Below are 18712 nucleotides of genomic sequence, written 5' to 3' on the forward strand. Positions count from 1 at the left end.
AGGGCCATGAACTGAACAAGGAGACTGGCTCCACCACAGGCTTGGAGGAGGCCCAAAATAGCATCCAAAGCAATCTCTGCCCCAATTGTTGTTGCTGTTTTATATAATTCTATCCCACCCATTTCTCCTAAGAGACTCAAAGTGGCTAACAAACAACAATAAAATGAAAGAAAACAACTGCAATGTCCTTAACCCTCCTTAGATGTACATTCAAATTCATCACTGCCTCTTTTTGTCTAAAGGTAAAGGTACCCCTGCCAACCTAGCAGTTCGAAAGCGTGTCAAAGTGCAAGTAGATAAATAGGGACCGCTACAGCGGGGCGATAAACGTCGTTTCTGTGTGCTGCTCTGGTTCGCCAGAAGCAGCTTTGTCATGCTGGCCACATGACCTGGAAGCTGTACGCCGGCTCCCTCAGCCAATAATGCGAGATGAGTGCGCAACCCCAGAGTCGGTCACGACTGGACCTAATGGTCAGGGGCCCCTTTACCTTTACCTTTTAAAGGTACTCCTGACCATTAGGTCCAGTCACGGACGTCTCTGGGGTTGCGGCGCTCATCTCGCTCTATAGTCCGCAGGAGCCGACGTTTGTCCGCAGACAGCTTCTGGGTCATGTGGCCAGCATGACTAAGCCGCTTCTGGTGAACCAGAGCAGCGCATTGAAACACCATTTAACTTCCCGCTGTAGCAGTGCCTATTTATCTACTTGGACTTGACATGCTTTCGAACTGCTAGGTGGGCAGGAGCTGGGACCAAACAATGGGAGCTCACCCTGTTGCAGAAATTCTGATCGGCAAGTCCTAGGCTCTGTGGTTTAGACTACAGTGCCACCCACGTCCCCTTTTGTCTAGTCCTCTCTTAAAGCCATCCAGGTTGATAGCCAGCACTGCATCTTGTGGGAGCAAATGCCATAGTGTTGTATATTTTCTTCTCCTCTTGTGCTCTTAAATTACATTGTTTTGATTCAGTGCTGTTTTTTTAATATGGTAACTTATTAATGTGTTTTATAAATATGTTTATAACTGATGGTTGTGCTTTTTAGCTGTATCAGTTAATTTATGTTGTGATGTGCCTTTGGAGAAGGGTGAAAAAAAAATGAAAAAAAATAAAAAAAATTTAAAAATTGGTAATGCCCCGCCAAGTCCATTGAAGAGAATGAACCCTAAGTGAGTTATGACCATTAACTTCAGTGGGTCTACTCTAAATCGAATTAGCAATTGGCCATTGGATATCACTCAATGAGCCTGCATTTGAGTAAAACTTAGTTAGCTATAACCCTTTGTTGTGTTTTTACTGCATCGGACTCTGCAGAGTTGCAGACAGATCCTGTGCTAAACTATGAGAGATGGAGGGTGCTTCTTACTCGCAAGTAAACGCGCCTAGGAACACAACCTTCAAACCTCTTACAAACCCCAGCATCGCCCCACCCACCTCTCTCAGAATGCGCCAATCCCCTTCCCGCTCCATTCATAAAATTAACATTGAAGCAAACTGTGCGCTGGCCCCACCTCCCTTTCTTAAGTCATCGTGGGCTGAACTCTATTGCGCCAGCCGCCGCGCCCCCTTGCCTGCGTCGCAGGGAGCCTATCGCCGCTTCCGGAAGGGGACGACGTCAGAGCCGGCGTCACGCCTTCTTTTTTTTTTTTTAGTTTTAACCTCGCAGCCGGCCAGGCTGCCTCGCGGTTGGCTCGTTATGCACGTGGAGCTGGCTGCCGGCGTCGCGTGACCTGGCTGGCTGTGTTGGCGCAGGCCCAGTTCTGCCTGGCCGTCCTCGGCATTGGAAGCAGCAGTAGGAACTGCGGGGATTGTGGTGACCGGACAGGCCGGCCCGGCAGGCAGGCAGGCAGGCAGTTAGGCAGGCATGGCCGGACCCACGCAGGAGAACAGCACGCTGCTACATCTCTTCGCTGGAGGGTGAGTCCTTCTCCCTCATTTTATTCATCTTTCTGGGCTCAACCTTAAAGCGTTAGGTTTTCTCTCCCCATTCATCCTTCTCCCCCACCCTCATTCATTATTCCCCCTCCCATACTTTATTCATTAATCTCCCCCATCCATCCCCTTCTTCCTCCATTCATCAATCTTTTGTAAACCGCTTTGAATTTATTTGTTTTTACGATCAATCGGTGTGTAAATTTTTATGAAATAAATAATAAATAAATAAATTATTCCCTCTATTTATTTCTCTCACATGCACCCCTTCTCCCCATTCATCTCTTCTTTATTGATTTCGTACCCGCCCTTTTGACCACTACTCTCCTTTTCCTCACTGAATTTCCATTTATTTGTTGTCGCAAGGACTTCATTCTGTCTCTCTTTATATATTACCCTGCTGTCTTTTATGTCATTATCGTCTTCCTACCTATTTTCTCATCCTCCTCTTTCAAAGGGGGTGGGGAGGGGATAAAATAGCGCTGTCAGTGGCTACTGCACACCATGGCTATGCTGTGCTTCCATGGTCAGAAGCAGTAAAAAGCTAACGCTTCTGAATACCACTTGCCAGAAACCACAGAAGGGTAGAGGGTTCTTGTTCCTGCTTGCAGGCTTCCCATAATGGGCACCTGATTGACCACAGTGAAAACAGGATGATGGACTAGATCAGGCATCCCCAAACTTCGGCCCTCCAGATGTTTTGGACTACAATTCCCATCATCCCTGACCACTGGTCCTGTTAGCTAGGGATCATGGGAGTTGTAAGCCAAAACATCTGGAGGGCCGCAGTTTGGGGGTGCCTGGACTAGATGGGCCACTGGCCTAATCCAGCAAGGCTTTTCTTACGTTTTCCTCCATTTACCCCTTTCCACATTCTCCTCTTCTTTCTTCCTACCTTTCCTCTAGTTTGCTTTTCTCTTCCGTGACTTCAAAATGGTACATCCATATACAGGCGCAGCCTACCTCTGAGGTCCTGAGAATGCCTGCTAAGGAGTGCCCAGCAGTGCACATTCTATTGGAAGCAAAATGCTTGGATAAATGAACCTTCCATCAAACCTAGTAGGCCTTGTTTATTTATAAGGAAACACAAACATACACATGTGCTCCCCACACACTTCATAACCCCTTGCTGGTGATAGCTTGTGGCATTCATATATTGCTTTAAACTGTCTGTTGTGTTTGTACACATGTGGCCTAGTGGTTAGGGCAGGGGTACAAGAGCCTGAGGCCCTCCAGGTGCGTTTGGGTTCCATCTCCCATCATCCAGCATGTCCAATAGTCAGGGGTCATCTGGAAGCCTGCGGGTTCCCCTTTCTTGGGTTTGAGTGTCAGACTGCAAGCAGGGAGATCTGGGTTCAAATCCCCCAATTGGACCATGAACCTCAGCAGGTGCCCTTGAGCCAGTTTGCCTTCCCATCAGCTTGATCTACCTCTCAGGATTATTGTAATGGTCAAATATGCACATTTGTCAATGAGAATCAGCACTGCGTTGAGCTCCTTGAAGGAAAGGCAGGCTACAAATGTAATAAAAATAATAATGCACTTACAGCAGTCCTGTGAGGTAGGCCAGTTTACTTATTCCCTCATGGCTAGTGCCTTAAATGGCTTTCCAGAACGTTGGAAAAAATTATGCAGGGTGTGCCATTTCATTGCTGTTTGTCATGAGCATCCATGTATAAATGCAGGACTCTGTCCTTTTTGTTAGCTTTCCAGAAGGTTGTGATTGGACTCTGGGCTAGATGGATCTCTGATCCAGCAAGGCCCTTTTAATTTTTTGTCATTTACTTTCCCAGTGGAGCAAGATCAGACCTGTGAGTAGTCAGCTCATTGTGTGGCTTTCAGCAAGCTGCTGGCTCTCTCAGCCACCACTACCCCCATCTGTAAAATGGGACCAACATATCTCAGTGAACAGTAGAGCTTTTCAAGTGCTTCACAAATGAAAAGTGTACATTATAAGAACAATGGTCTAAAGTGGTTTTGGGCTACACCTGCAGCCACAACTCACTGGTGGGGTGTCTGCTTTGCATGCAGAAGCCTCCTGGTTCAATCTCTGATGGAGGTAGGACTGGGAGAGAATTTGTGCCTGAAACCCTGGAGAGCTGCTGCCAGTCAGTGCAAACAATGGGACAGTTGTATTACTCTGTATAAGGCAGCTTCCTATGGACTACAACTCCCAATGCAGTTGTAGTCTAAGACTTCTGGGGGGCACCAGGTTGGCAAAGTCTGCTTCTATTATTTCCCAAGGCAGGTTTATTGCATGCATTGCAAGGTTGGGGCAGGCCCATTCCTCTTGCCACCCTGGGCCTAATGGATACCTGAACAGGCATGACCAGATCTTGGGCAGGAATCTGGGGAGATTTTAGAATGTGTCTGTGGTTGGTTGGTTTGGAGGTACCGTATCCTATCTTTTTTAATTGTCTTGAAAGTGAAAATAAAAGCATTTCTATTATTTTAAGTCATTGTTCTATTCAGAAAGGACTTCCACGTTCTGTAGATGTGGGTTTCCCAGCTTGCTTTTTATAGACAACTAATCTGGGAGTGCAGAAACACTAAATTGTGTGTGATCCATCCCTCCCTCCCTCCCTCCCAAGTCTGCTTCATGCATCTGCTTATTTGTGGTTAGCAAAGTGCAGGGAAATCCTGCTCTCCCCTCCACCACTACCCAAAAAAACCCCAGCTAGCTACCGGTAGCTTAATCTTGGCTTTCGGCTCCCCCTTTTCTTTTCATTTGTCATGCTTTAGGCAAATACTGCATTATAAATTGTTGCTTCCTGGCTGCAAGTCCCACGCTGCCTTGTCTGCTCTGCACTGGTTCTTGGGCAAAGAGGGATGTTATACGGATATATCTGTCCAAGTGTTGCATCATTCCAGGATGGAGCAGAACTGAGGCACCTTTGTGTTTTGTAAGCAAGAGTGCTGTCTGGGTATCTTTTTGTGCAGCACGCTGTGCGTGTGGTGTTTTGATCCATGGTGACGGAGGAAGGACCCTGGATCTCAGATCTAGGTCTCTTCTTACATGGGAAGTAAACTCAGCTTTTAAAAATAGAACCAACTTCTAAGTAAGCAGAGCACATTCCCATGAATATTTATGAGGAAGGGACGTAGCTCAGAAGGTCCCTGATTCGACCCCAATCCCCAGGTTAGGGGTTGGAGATACCCTGCCTGAAACCCTGGAGAGTGGCTGCCTGTCAGTGTAGGCAGTACTGCGTTAGATGGAGCAATGGTCTGACTCTGAATAAGGGAACTTTCCTGTGTCTACACAGAAGGAAGTCTGCATTAGTGCTTTCTCCCATATAGATGCACATAGGATGCCATGCCAGCCTCAATATCATTTGGGATGGATCTGTGTTCTGTTTTTAGAAAATGTGCCCTCTGTATGGGGAGGGAATTACAGACTGACACTTAATCCCTGAACTGTGGTGGTGGTGGTTGTTGTTGTTGTTGTTGTTTGTGTGTGTGTAAATGCTGTGTTTTCTCCTCTTGTGTGCAATGACTGTCTTCTTAAAATGGTAACTCTTCCTTTGTTATTACATCAGTGCCTCAGGAGTTTCAGTGCTGTTACTTGCAGACTGAACTAAGACAGAGGATTATTTCCCCGCATTGTATGCATTAACTGGCTTTCTAATGACAGGTTATCTGTCTGTGTCATCAGAGACTGTTTTGTGAATTGTCAGCATTCAGTACATACAGTAATTAGCACTTTCTGTAACTTCCTGTGTTTCATCTCCCTCTGACTTCGCTTTTATGCTCCTCCCACCTGGCCAGGTATACACAGTCACATCAATACCATGCATTCAAAGCTGTGACATTGATGAACATGGCTAACCCTTCTGAAATTCATAGAATCGTAGATTTGTACAGGACCTCAAGGGTCATCTAGTCCAACCCCTTGCAATGCAGGAATCACAGCTAAGTGATTCCTTATTCATGTTATTCTTTCACATACTGTGTGTGATGCTTTATAAAATGTGGAGCCAGTGCGGCATAGTGCTTCATTTCTCAAACTTCACCCTCCCTTGCCACTGCTAGCTATGGATGATGGGAGTCCAACAACTTGGAAGCCCAAGTTTGATAAACCCCAGAGAGTGTTAGACTAAGACCTGGGAGAGACCAGGGTTCAAATCCCCACTTGGCCTTAGGTGTGACCCTCTGCCAGTCGCTGCCTCTCAGCCTAGCCTACCTCACAGGATTGTTGTGAGGATAAAATAAGGAGGAAGACTATGTACTTCACCTTGAGGTGGGATATAAATGTAATAAAATATACTGTTACTCAGTGTAGACCCGCTGAATTGATGGACTTGTGTTAGCCATGTTCTTTAATTTCAGTGTGTCTACTCAGTGTAGGACGGACATTGGATGCAACCCCCAGAGGTTTGGATTTGGTTTCAGGGGACCCACAGGGATGAAGCCTTTGTAACAAAGACTCTTTTATTTTAGTTTAATCCAAGACATCATTGCACCCAAGGAGGGTCCATTGAGTTGAGATTCCTGCATTGCAAGGACCCTCAGGCCCGTTCCAACTCTACAGTTCTATGATTGTGTGAGTTCGATAGACCTTCCTTCCTGGGAAGTGTGCTTAGGATCACACTTTTGAAATACAGGAGGCAGTTTTCTCAGTATCTGCATTCCTTTGCAAGCTTTTATTTTCCCACCCTCTCCCTCCTTTGCAAATCTGTATAAATAATTACTTATGGCTTAGATTCTCTCCACTGCAAGATGATGGAATCCAGGATGAAAGGGACTTAATTAGCTAAAGGGCTTCTTGCCTTCCTTTATATAAAGCTGTCCTTGCCAAGGCGGAATGCCAGTATAGCAGCACTTTCTCCCTGGTGAGGTCTTGAGACTTGGACCTGCATGTGGAAACCCTTAATAGGTTGTGGTTGTTAAAACAATTAGTCCAGTCCCCCCCACACTACCTTTTTGCTATTTTGCAGAATTCTGCTTGCATATATTTATATATCTGTGTGTGTTCAGTATGTATCTTCAGAGCCATCATTTGAGGGAGTTGTATTGGGTCTGGACTCTGCCCCCCCCCCCCCAAATTAAGCACTAGCTCCTGAATATGCAGCTTGGCTCACTGACTGGTGTGAGTTGCCAAGATCTATTTTGGAAGCAGATCGCCCCACCTCAGCAAGGGTGCTGCAGAGTTTGAAAGGTTCAAAAAAGGGCAACCAGAATGATCGAGGGGATGGAGAAACTCCCTTGTGAGAGGAAAGGTTGCAGCATTTGGGGCTTTTTAGTCTAGAGAAAAAGCAAGGCAAGAGGTGACAGGTGTCTAAAGTGATACATGGTCTGGAGAAAGTGGATAGAGGAAAAGGTTTTCTTCCCCTCTCATAACACTGGGACCCGTGGACATCCCATGAAGCTGAATGTTGAACGATTCAGGACAGGTAAGACAAAGCCTTTGTTCATGCAGCACATAGTTAAACTATGGAACTCGCTCCTGCAGGTCGAGCCAATGATGGCCACCAGCTTGGATGGCTATAAAAGAGAATTAAACAAATCTGTGGAGGATATGGCTATCGACAGCTACTAGACATGGTGTCTCTATCCTCCCAGGGCTACAATTCTCAGAATGGTTGGACAATCGGTCCCTCTTCACAGGGAACACTGGGAGTTGCAGCTCTGAGAGCAGGCAGGGGTCTCCTAAGGAACTCCCAGCACCCTGAACAAACTACAGCTCCCATAATTCTTTTGTGGGGAAGCCATGACTGTTTAAAATGGTGACATCGTGCTTTAAATGTATGGCATGACATGAATGTCACCCTGGTTTTTGTCCTTTGGGGTAGGCTTGGTCATAATTGCCTCAGTGCAGGGCCTTTTGTTGTGGTGGCTCCTCCTCTCAGAGGTCTGCATCTTTCCTGCATCATCTCTCATTTGTGGGTGAAAACTGTTCCATCCCATCAAAGCATTTGCAAATCCTCACCATCTTTATCTCTTTTGTGTTTCTTCAGTTATTTTGTGTGGACTTCATGCAGTGTTTTTAAAAAATCAGACCATCATCATAATCCATTCATATTGCAAGGCAGTCTCTTAATGTAATGTAAATAAATGCTCAAAAGTGTGCCTTGAAGTTATTCCTTCCCTTAGCCATGGGAATCTGTTGAGGGAATAAATAAATAAAAAAATAGTTCTCTAGGTGCCAACATTATTTTAAGATGTCTAGGCAACCAGACACATGGGGTTTTCTAGCTCTGCAGTACAGTCAATAATTGCTGTTCCAAGCTAAATGGTTTCTCCTTCACTTAAGCAGAGAAGATCCTTGGGCAAAGTTCCTTTAAGCAGTGTTAGGAACTCAGATATATTAGCTAATCACCAAATGGCACCTTAAACCTATATAGCTGCCCCATAGCATAAGGAAACCAGTGTGGTGTAGTGGTTAGAGTGTCAGACTAGGAACTGGGAGATCAAGGTTCAAATCCCCACTCAGTCATGAAGCTCACTGGGTGACCTTGGGTCAGTCACAGCCCCTTAACCTACCTCACAGGGTCATTGTAGGGATTAACTGAGGAAGGGGGGGAACCATGTACTCGTTGGAGGAAAAGGTGGTATATAAATGTAATAAATAAGTTGTTCTGCTTACAAAAGCTGGAGGGGCCAGCCAGATGGAGAGGTCAGTTGCCAACCTGGCACCCAGAGACCTCCGTGTGGTTGCAATTGGACCTGTGCCTGTCATAAAACGCACCTGGCAAATTTTTGACACTGCCTTAAAGAGAGGGTCTATTAATGGTGAATGGAGGGTATTGTTGTTCCGCCAATCTTTAACCCCCCCCCTCTGACCATCGCTTGTACATGACCCTTGGGCTGAGCCAGGCTTTCTCTTTTCTCCAGCCCACCACCCTGCTGCCCAGCAGTGGTCCTCCCGATGCTTCTGGGAAGTCCGAAGGCAAATGCTTCTTCCCTGCCATTTGTCCTTGGTCCCTAGCATTTAAAGGTAGACTGCCTCTGACCCAGGGTGATCCATTCAGTTAGCATGACTGCTGGTTGTTATGGGACCTCTCCCCACTCAAAATGCTGTCAAAAGCCATCAGTCTTATTTGCAATAAGTTCCATGAGCTGCTTGTGCATTATTTGTGCAAAAAGCATTGGCTTGTGTCCTGCTAGGTTCTGCTCAGAGGTGGCCCACTGAAATGAACGTGTTGCCTCGCATGTTAGTCCCACATGGGTGAACTTAGGCTCGCTAATTTTAGTTAGACTACTCTGAGTAGGAGTAACGTTGGCTGCAGGCCATTGTCTTTGCTAAATTCATGGCGTTGCTTGCATTATAGTGCTGAAGGGAGCTGGTGTTAGCAGTTTCCCTTTGCTTTAATATATATCTGGCAGCAAACAAAGCAGCAGGAAAAAAGTCAGTTCCCCCTCCCCCCCCTTTCAAGTTGAGCTTGTGGGGCAAGAGGGAGACCTGTCTGGGCCTCCCTTGGCCCAGCTTAAACACTAATCAACCTGAGTGGCAAAGAGTTTGTTTTATTTTACTCTTTATTGTTTTACTGTATTACTCTTTATTGTTTTACTGTATTGTTTTACTGAATGGGGGGGGGGAGGTTAGCAGCCTCTTTTATCTTCTTGAGAGCCACATTCCTGCATGAGTGGGTGTAAATAAAAGTGATGGATGGGGCCAGAATCAGGGGCCCCCTTTTTCATTTCCTTGGTTCACCCCCTGTTCTGCAGTCCTTAATTTTCCTCCCTCCTCTCTCTGGGTCACCCCCCTTTTCTCTCTCTCTGGCTCACCCCACTTCCTTTTTCTTTCTCCCATCCCATGCAGCAAGCCACTGGGGGCTCAGGAGATCCTAGAATCATAGAATTGTAGAGCTGGAAGGCACAGTGAGGGTCATCTAGTCCTATCTCCCTGCAATGTAGGAGGCTCCACTAAAGCAACCGTGACAGGTGTCCATCCAACCTCTGCTCAAAAGCCTCCAATGAAGGGGAATCCACTGCGTCTCCTAGGAGACTGTTCCACTGTCAAACAGCTCTTGCTGTTAGAAAGCTCTTCCTGATGTTAAGTCAGAATCTCCTTTCTTGTAACTTGAATCCATTGGTTCTGGTCCAACCCTCTGGAGCAGGAGAAAACAAGCTTGTTCCATCCTCCATTTGACAGCCCTTTAGATATTTGAAGATGGCTAGAACTGATCGTTTGTGGATGGCTTTTGAAAGGAGGCCGAGGCCCACAGGTTGCCCACCCCGGTAGTAAAAGCATCCATCCCTTCCAACAACACCTGGGACAAATAGGAACATAGAAAGCTGCCTTACAGCAAGTTGGACCATTGATCCATCTAGCTCAGCCTAGATGCCTACTGGTTGGCATCAGCTTTCCAGGGTTTCAGGCAGGGGACAATTCCCAGCCGTACCTAGGAATGGAACCTGGGAGGTTCTGTGCACAAAGCAGATTCTCTACCACTGAGCTACAGCTGTTCCCTTAAAATATATGAACAAAGGACGCTGCCTTATACTGATTAGGCCATTGGTCCATGTAGCTCAGTATTGCTTGCAGTGATTGTCAGTGACACGAGATGTCAGCTTGTGATGGATGTCTCCCTGTACCTGCTGCAAAAACCCTCTTTTTGACCCCCCCCCACTTTTTTGCTTTTCTGAAGTCCTCCTCCATTCCTCTGCACATCTGAGATGTTTGGCTCTTCTTTGGAATGATGCAAAATGTTTCCCTTGGATCCGCAGCAGGCTGATTTTCAGTAGCTTTCCTGGTTTGGGGGCAGAAATGTGGAAAAAGGAACAACCCCACCCCCAGTGCCTGCAGAAGTGGTTGCCGCAAAGGATAATTATTCTGCAGAGCCGGTTTGCACCGGCTGTTCCAGGCCTCCAGAGTTGCTCAGTGTGCTTTGTTGAAATCCACAGTGACATCTGTGAACCGTTCATGCTGACGGTGCAGCAATTAATGCGGTGGCGCATGGGGTTGCAGGTGTACAGCAGAGGGAACGGCTTGCGTGCCCAGGACAGCTCTTTGATTTAATACATTGGCTAAGATAAGATATCTTTATTGTCATTGTCCCCTTGCGGGAACAACGAAATTACTCGGTTGCTACATCCACTCAGATAAAGCATTCCGCATAATCCAAAATTACAAAAAGCTAATTAAAAACAGTAATTATACTACAAAATGACAAGTAAAATAAGATGACTTCAAAGTCCGGGCTTTCCATTTAAGGCCAAAATTGCTCTAGAGAAGAAACTGTTCCTGAGACGGCTCGTTCTTGCCTGCATTGTTCTATATCTCCGTCCTGATGGCAGGAGCTGAAAGAAATGGTGACCAGGGTGCGTTGGATCTCTTGATATATCTAGTGCTTTTCTATGGCACCTGGTGGTGTAAATTTGTTCTAAGGTGGTGAGTGAGCAGCCAATAATGCTCTCTGCTGTTTTAATAATTCTACACAGCCCTGCTCTGTCCTGGGAAGTACAGCTTCCGTACCACACACATAAACCGTACGTGAGCACGCTCTGTATGGCACAGTGATAGAAGGCAAGTAGCAGCTTTTGTGGAAGATGGTTTTTCCTTAAAATTCTCAAAAAATACAGTCTCTGCTGCGCCTTCTTCACAAGCCCCCTTGTATTAACACTCCAGGACAGATCCTCCTGTAACTCAATGCCTAGAAATCTAAACGTTGTTACCCTCTCCTTGGTTGAGTGAATGATGTGAGTCTTTGTTGGCATTTTTTTTAATGGTCCTATTGGGTAATTGTTAGCTTAATCTAGAAGCATAGTAAGGTGCTTTATAGAGAGGCAAGCCATTGGGTCCATCTAACTCTGTATTCCCAACACTGCCTGGAGATGCATTTCGGGGTTGAGGCTGGAAACTTTGGCATGCAGAGCTGACACTCTTGTCACTGAGCTGTGACCATGGGAGGCTTTGTGCAAAACATCTGGAGGGCACCAGGTTGTCAATGGCTGCTTTAAATCGGTCTTGTAGTTTATACTTCTCTTTTGCAAAGCACTTGAAAAGCTTTTGTGTGGTTGCTGAGGTCCACTTCCCCATTTAACAGATGGGGTAAATTGAGACTGAAAGCCAGCAGCTTGCTCAAAGCCACAGTGAGCCACAACCCTTCTCCCTACCTCCTACCATATGGAAACTGATTTGAGTGCACGAAAAGGTATGCAGTTTATTGAACTATACCCATGCTTCCTGGAACTTGCGTACAGGGGATTAGGTTACCCTTAGGACCCCTTCCAACTTTGCAGTTCTATCATTCTGCGACCACTTTTGCCCAGGATGCAAGCAGACCTCCAATAGGCTTGGGGGCTAAGTCTCTCCCAAACCATAGCACTTTTATCACCTCTACTTGTAGATGCCAGGGATCAAACCTGGCACCTTCTGAATGTACAGCTTATGCCGCTTCCATTGAACTATGAGGCCATCCATCTGCAATGCTCCCTTTCGATATATAAACTAGGCGTGGGGAGCAGTATCTGTGGAGAAGGTTTAAAAGAGTTTGAGCCTGGCAGAAGAGGTAAACAGCTGGTGCTCTGAGGATGCCTGCCAAGTCTTGGGGAGAAGTTGGAATGTTTTGCAAAACATGATATCACTCGCGGGGGGCTCGTCGGAGGGTGTGTGAGTGTGCGTGCAATCAAAACATTCTTCACACTAAACAGGGCGGCTAGAGGAGCATGCCAACACGCCTGGTAACCTTGTGTCTTACTTTTAGAAGGAAGCCCACAGAAGGCCAACTTACTGGTTGACGCACCATGATGCCGTCTCTGTGTGCGCACATGTGAATGAGCCGGTTGCTGATTTTTGCTAGGGAAGGGTTTGACTTTCTTCCTCTATACATAAAAAATGTAAGGCTGTCATCACGCAGCCCCCACTGGAGGATTTGTAGAGCCGTATCACAAACCGGGATTTGCATGAAGAACAATCCAAGAGGTCAAGAAAAGAAAGCTTAGTGGTTGCATGGGATGGGAAGGGGACACTCTAGGGAGTGAAGGTTAGGGAATGGCAGTGGAGTTGATGAGTAGAGCGAGTTGGAGCACAGCCTCTAGTATGGTGCATACAAATATAAGGCCACAATTGTATTCCTCCCCCGGTCATGTTCAGTTATGGAACGCGTCATTTGCTGTTGCTTCATCTGCCAAAGGTAGCCCCCACTTCCTTTTTTTTAATATGCCTAATCTCATCTGCACTGGGATTTGCCGTATCTGAATGCCATGCTGTGCTTTCAGTTGACAGTGTTGCTGCGGAAAGAGGAAGGAAAGCGAGTAATGCAATACCTGAAAATATTAGTGTGCGTGTTTACAGTAGATGGCTTGAATTGTACAGTAATCAGTGGGTGTTTTGAGTTTGTTTTGTTTTAAGTGTACTGTAATCTGATACGCTTGTGTCCTGTCTTATGTTTCTGTGTACATAATATATATATATATATACAAAAAACAAGCTATTACAGATCCTACATTGCGGAATTTCAGAATTAAGATGCAGTTCAGCTAGTTTGTGGAGGGTGGGAAGCTTAGCAGCAGGAGCTTATTTGAACAAATTAGCTTTATGGAGCCTCCATTTACAGAGGAAGTCTATCTTTCAGGGTGCTTAGGATAAATAACGGGGAGACATCTGTTGCTTTCATGCCCTGTCTTGTGGGCTTTTGGGAGACATCTGTCTTGCTGTCATTTGCTAACCTGATGCTGGGCTCAGTTTGTTTTGCAATTTATTACTGCATTAAATAAAGAAATGGAAGGGAAGGCTCAGGACAGACAAAAGTTATAGCATTTCTGCAAAACAATGGAATCCATCCCTACAAGAGGCAGTGAGGGCCACCAGTTGAGATGGCTTTGTCAAAGAGGATTAGACAAGTTCATGGGAAAGGCTCTCAGTGACTACTAGCCACAATGACTATGTTCTGCCTCTATCCTCTGGTGAGCACTGTATGTTTCTGGACAATGCTAGAAACTCAGATATATAAGCTACATGTCAAACGGCTCCTTAAACCAGAGTTAGTCACCAAAACAGAATGCCTAGGTGCCATTTTTGGGTCCGACAGCTCTGAAATTGTTTTTCAATACAGCCGTTTGATTCCTTAAATTCATTCTGATTGTGCAGATAAAATATACCGGATAGAATTCTACAGGATGTTTTGCTGGTGTGTGAAAATAGTCAAGAGCCAAGGATCCCCAGGCATACACCTCCAGATGGTGGAGATGACAGGATGGCGCCTGGGCATCTTCACTTGGTCATAAGTGGCTGATAGCCAGGTGAAAAATGTTTCCCATTGGGGCATCTGGGTGGCCATTGTGGGAACAGGATGTTGAACTAGATGGGCCTTTGGCCTGATTCAGCAGGACTCTTCTGCCTAACTGGAAACTTTTGTATACAGTAAACCATGTGGCGAACATGTGGCCCTCTGGATCTTGTGTTTATTATTTATTTAGACCAGCCTTTCTGAACCTTGGGTCCCCAGGTGCTGTCTGACTACAGCTCCCATCATCCATAGCTACCAGGACCAGTGATCAGGGATGATGGGAGCTGTAGTCCAACAGCATCTGGGGACCCAAGGTTCAGAAAGGCTGAGCTAGACCTTTTGCACCCTGCTCTTCAGCCAAAAAGGCTCCTAGAGGGGCTTACACACCATCAAAACAGTCTCTGTCCACAGGCTTACAATCTTTTTTAAAAATAAAATAACAACCACGACACACAAGGGGAAAAGGACAGGGAGGGAAAAGTGGGGAAAGCAAACTTGTGCACCAATTATCAAACAGTTGCTGAACTACAGCTCCTATCACCCCTCTCCACACCTAAAATTCAGCAACCTATGGAGATCCAAATGTTCCCCAGACCTGCAATTAATGATTGGTGGTGGGGGAGATCCAGGAACAAGAGCAAAGAGGGGTCTCAAAACCTTCACCTGCCAGCCAGTGACTTGGCCTGGGTGGGTGGGTCATCTGACTGTCAGTCCCCTTCTCTCTCTCTTGGCTTTTCCGTATAATTTTCACATGACCTCTTCTTGGCCTCCTTTGGCAGCAGGCGTAGCTGCTAAGAAGCTCTATAAAAAGCCCTTGGAGAAAAAGCTTAGCATCTTTGTTCCTTTTCTAAAATTGTATAACTGGGGCACAGTGACGGCACCATTGAAGCGAGTAGCCCATTTTATACACTGCCTTCATGTTACCTGCTTTTTTTGAAGGTGCTCCTGTGCCCACCCAGGACCCCATACCATGGCCTGACATCCAATGGATGCCAGCACGCAGTGATCACTGGATTAAATGGCGTGGCCAGGGGATCAGGCCACTCCTGTCATGCACACAAGGTTTTAATTGTCCTTCTTGGCAGTCCAATAATTGGATTTTTTTGCTGCCGCTTAGCCAAGGTTCTAGTCTCTTTGTTGCACAGAGATGCACGCAAGCCATGCATAGTGTTAAAACATGCAAGCCATGCATAGTGTTATTTCAGTAACCAGCATTCATTCCTAGGTGGACATGTTTTCTGTGGGTGTTTGTTTGTTTGTTTGTTTGTTGCACCTAGTCCCTCTTTTCTTCAACTAGATGTGTGCCCATCAGTTGCTTGCTGTAGTGTATTTGCAAGGTAGTGGGGTGCATGATGACCGCAGATGATGATGATGATGATGATGATGATTTATTTATTTGTACCCCGCCCAGCTGGCTGGGTTTCCCCAGCCACTCTGGACGGCTTCCAACAAAGATTAAAATACTGTAGATTAAAATGTCACACATTAAAAACTTCCCTAAACAGGGCTGCCTTCAGATGTTTTCTAAATGTCAGGTACACTGGTACCTCTACTTACGAATTTAATGCGTTCCAAACACACATTTGTAAGTCGAAAAAAATTGTAAGTCGAATCCCATAGGAATGCATTGGGAGAAAAAATTTGTAAGTCGAAGAAACCCTATCTAAAAATTTGTAAGTAGAAAAAATCCTATCTAAACCGCATCCAAGATGGCGGACAGAGCTCCATTTGTAAGTAGAAAAATTCATAAGTAGAGTTATTTGTAAGTAGAGGTACCACTGTAGTTGTTTTTCTCTTTGACATCTTATGGGAGGGCATTCCACAGGGTGGGCGCCACTACTGAGAAGGTCCTCTGCCTGGTTCCCTATAGCTTTGCTTCTCGCAGTGAGGGAACCGCCAGAAGGCCCTCAGCACTGGACCTCAGTGTCCGGGAAGAATGATGGGGGTGGAGACGCTCCTTCAGGTATAGTGGGCCGAGGCCGTTTAGGGCTTTAAAGGTCAGCACCAGCACTTTGAATTCTGATCAGAAACATACTGGGAGCCAATGTAGGTCTTTCAGGACCTTATGTGGTCTCGGCGGCCGCTCCCAGTCACCAGTCTAGCTGCCGCATTCTGGATTAGTTGTAGTTTCCGGGTCACCTTCAAAGGTAGCCCCACATAGAGCGCATTGTAGTAGTCCAAGCGGGAGATAACTAGACCATGCACCACTCAGGCATGGCAGGCAGGCAGGTAGGGGCCTTTGTTTGCGTTTTAGAGGTGCTCCGTTTTTTAAATCTTGAGACTCTCCCTCTCCCTCTCTTCATCTCCCCATGCTGATCCTCTTTTAGGTTCCATGGACATGTGAACAGCACAGGGCTTGTGTACCATGAGGGGGAGGATTGCGACCTGATTGTGTTGGCCTCGGCTGTATTTGCAGAGCTTGAAAGCCAATGTCAAACCTCTGGTTCTGTACACAGAGCAGAGAGAAGCTCAGATAACAGCTGGTCTTCAAAGGCCCCTAGTGTCTTGTCATTCCATGGACTCTGCTCTCCCCCCCTCCCTCTCCCTCTCTCTCTCACACAGACCTGGTACCCAGGTTACAGGTGTGACACAGCAGCCAGGGATTGGGAGCCTTCAGCTCTCCAGATGTTTCACTATGAGTCCCATTATCCTTCACCATTGGTCATGCTGTCTGTGACTGAAGTTCGCTGCAGTCCACCTTTGCTGAACTACAACTTCCATCAGCCCCAGCAAGCATGACCAATGGCCAGGGATGGTGGGAGTTGTATGCAAGGCCAAAGGTTTCCCACACCTGCTTTAGACACAGGCCTTGCCCTCTCCATGCTTTTTGGACATAACCAGATCAGGTTGTTGATTTGTGCGAAATGAGGCTTCCCTGGTGCCTTGGCTCCTGGGAACATGCAAGAAGTTCCTTTTGGAGCACAAAGGGCAAAACGTTCTGCCCCTCTCCTGTCTTTGTCCAGGGCGCAGGTGGCGACGTGACCTGCATGGCTCCTGTCTTGTTTATCTGGGAAGTGGCCCTTTTGATTGTGGAGCGATTTCTGAAGCTGCTTTGCCAGTGGTGGTTGGGTACCATGGCCTACAGCCTGGCAGTCAGCTCAGAGCAGAGTCACAGGGGCAAGAAAAGCAAGTGATGCTCTAGTTTGGGAATGGGGAACCTGTTGAACTCCAGCTCCCAGCAGCCCCAGGATCAGGGATGATGGGAGCTGCAGTCTATCAACATCTGGAGGGCCACAGGGTCCCCACTTGTGGCATAGACAGCACTGAGCTGGATGGACCAATGGTCTGGGTTGGTATACAAGGCAGCTTCCTAGGGCAAGTGGCTATGATTTGTACTCAGCTGTATGAAGTGCAACTAAATAAATTCTTGCTCCTATCTTTTTTAAAGAGTTAGTTTAGAAGGGACAGTTTCTTTTTTTCTGTGTCAAGGCCATGGATAAGCAGCTTTTGTTTGATAGCGTAACCATCAATGGGTTGTTATATGTGTGTGGTTTTTTAAAATCTAGGTTTTCAAAAGTTCAGGGGACCTTTCTTCCCCACCCCTCACCAAGAGTGCATTCTCAAATCAGTTGTGGAACCTCTTCTACATTGCAAAGGATTCTGGAGGAACATTATTATTTATTTAACTAAATCTGTATACCACGTCATTGTAAAAATTCGAAAATTGGCATTGTAATTATTTCATGGGAGTCAGAAGTTAAAAATAAGTTGGCCTACAAAAAAATTTCAGTATATAAAATAGAATTGACAGGTGGTAATAACGCATTTAGAAAATAAAACTGTGTATTAAACGTTAGGTGTCTGGATAAGCTAAACAAAAACAGTTATTAGGAGGTGCAAAAAAGTGTACAGTGAAAGTGCCTACCTAACAAGAGAGTAGTTGCTGCCACTCTGAAAGACTGACCGTTAATGCAGTACATGTAAGCATGCCAGTGTGGTGGATCACAGGTTCAGGACTGATGTCCGTGTGGTTTCTTTCCTTTCATCTGACGTCTTCTACGTTGTTTTTTTCCAGGTGTGGTGGGACGGTGGGCGCCATTTTCACCTGTCCGCTGGAAGTCATCAAGACGAGGCTGCAGTCTTCAAAACTGGCCTTCCGCACAGTCTACTACCCACAAGTCCAGCTGGGCACGATCAGTGGCGAAGGAGTGGTCCGTCAGACGTCCGTCTCCCCGGGCCTCATCCGGGTCCTGAAGTGAGTATAACGGGCTTGGCCAGCTAGAAATGTTAAGCAGCTCCACATGGTGCTAAACGGGGTCCCCCTCCTTTCACTGCGTCCTTGCTTTCTGTTCTTAACCCCGGACTGTCCAGATATGTTTTGCTTCATCTTCTCTCCCCTCTCTCACCCCCCCCCAAACTGCAGATCCATTTTGGAAAAGGAGGGGCCACGGTCGCTGTTCCGTGGGCTGGGGCCCAACCTGGTTGGAGTTGCACCATCAAGGTACGAATCTATTTATTGCATTCCTATCCTGCCATCTTTCCTACAAGGAGCTCAAAGTGGCGCACATACTTCTCTCTTTTTTTATCCTCACAACAACAACCCTGTGAGGTAGGTTAGGCTGAGAGTGAGTGACTGGCCTAACGGAGCTTCAAGGCTAAGTAGGGATTTGAACCC

The 18712-nt window shown here is 46.4% G+C and overlaps 1 protein-coding gene across 1 annotated transcript in view; it reads left to right on the top strand.

The window, feature by feature from the left end:
* Positions 1-1690: 1690 nt before the first annotated feature.
* The window catches only part of SLC25A33 (solute carrier family 25 member 33), a 29527-nt gene continuing 12505 nt past the window's right edge, over positions 1691-18712 (top strand). The window contains exons 1-3 of the mRNA XM_035120076.2: positions 1691-1912; positions 18113-18292; positions 18461-18538. Of these exons, the coding sequence (XP_034975967.1) occupies positions 1860-1912; positions 18113-18292; positions 18461-18538 (311 nt within the window). The 5' untranslated portion in view covers positions 1691-1859. The remainder of the gene's footprint in view (positions 1913-18112; positions 18293-18460; positions 18539-18712) is intronic.

The sequence above is a fragment of the Zootoca vivipara genome, chromosome 6 (assembly GCF_963506605.1).
Source record: "Zootoca vivipara chromosome 6, rZooViv1.1, whole genome shotgun sequence".
In the NCBI taxonomy this organism is placed as follows: Eukaryota; Metazoa; Chordata; class Lepidosauria; order Squamata; family Lacertidae; genus Zootoca; species Zootoca vivipara.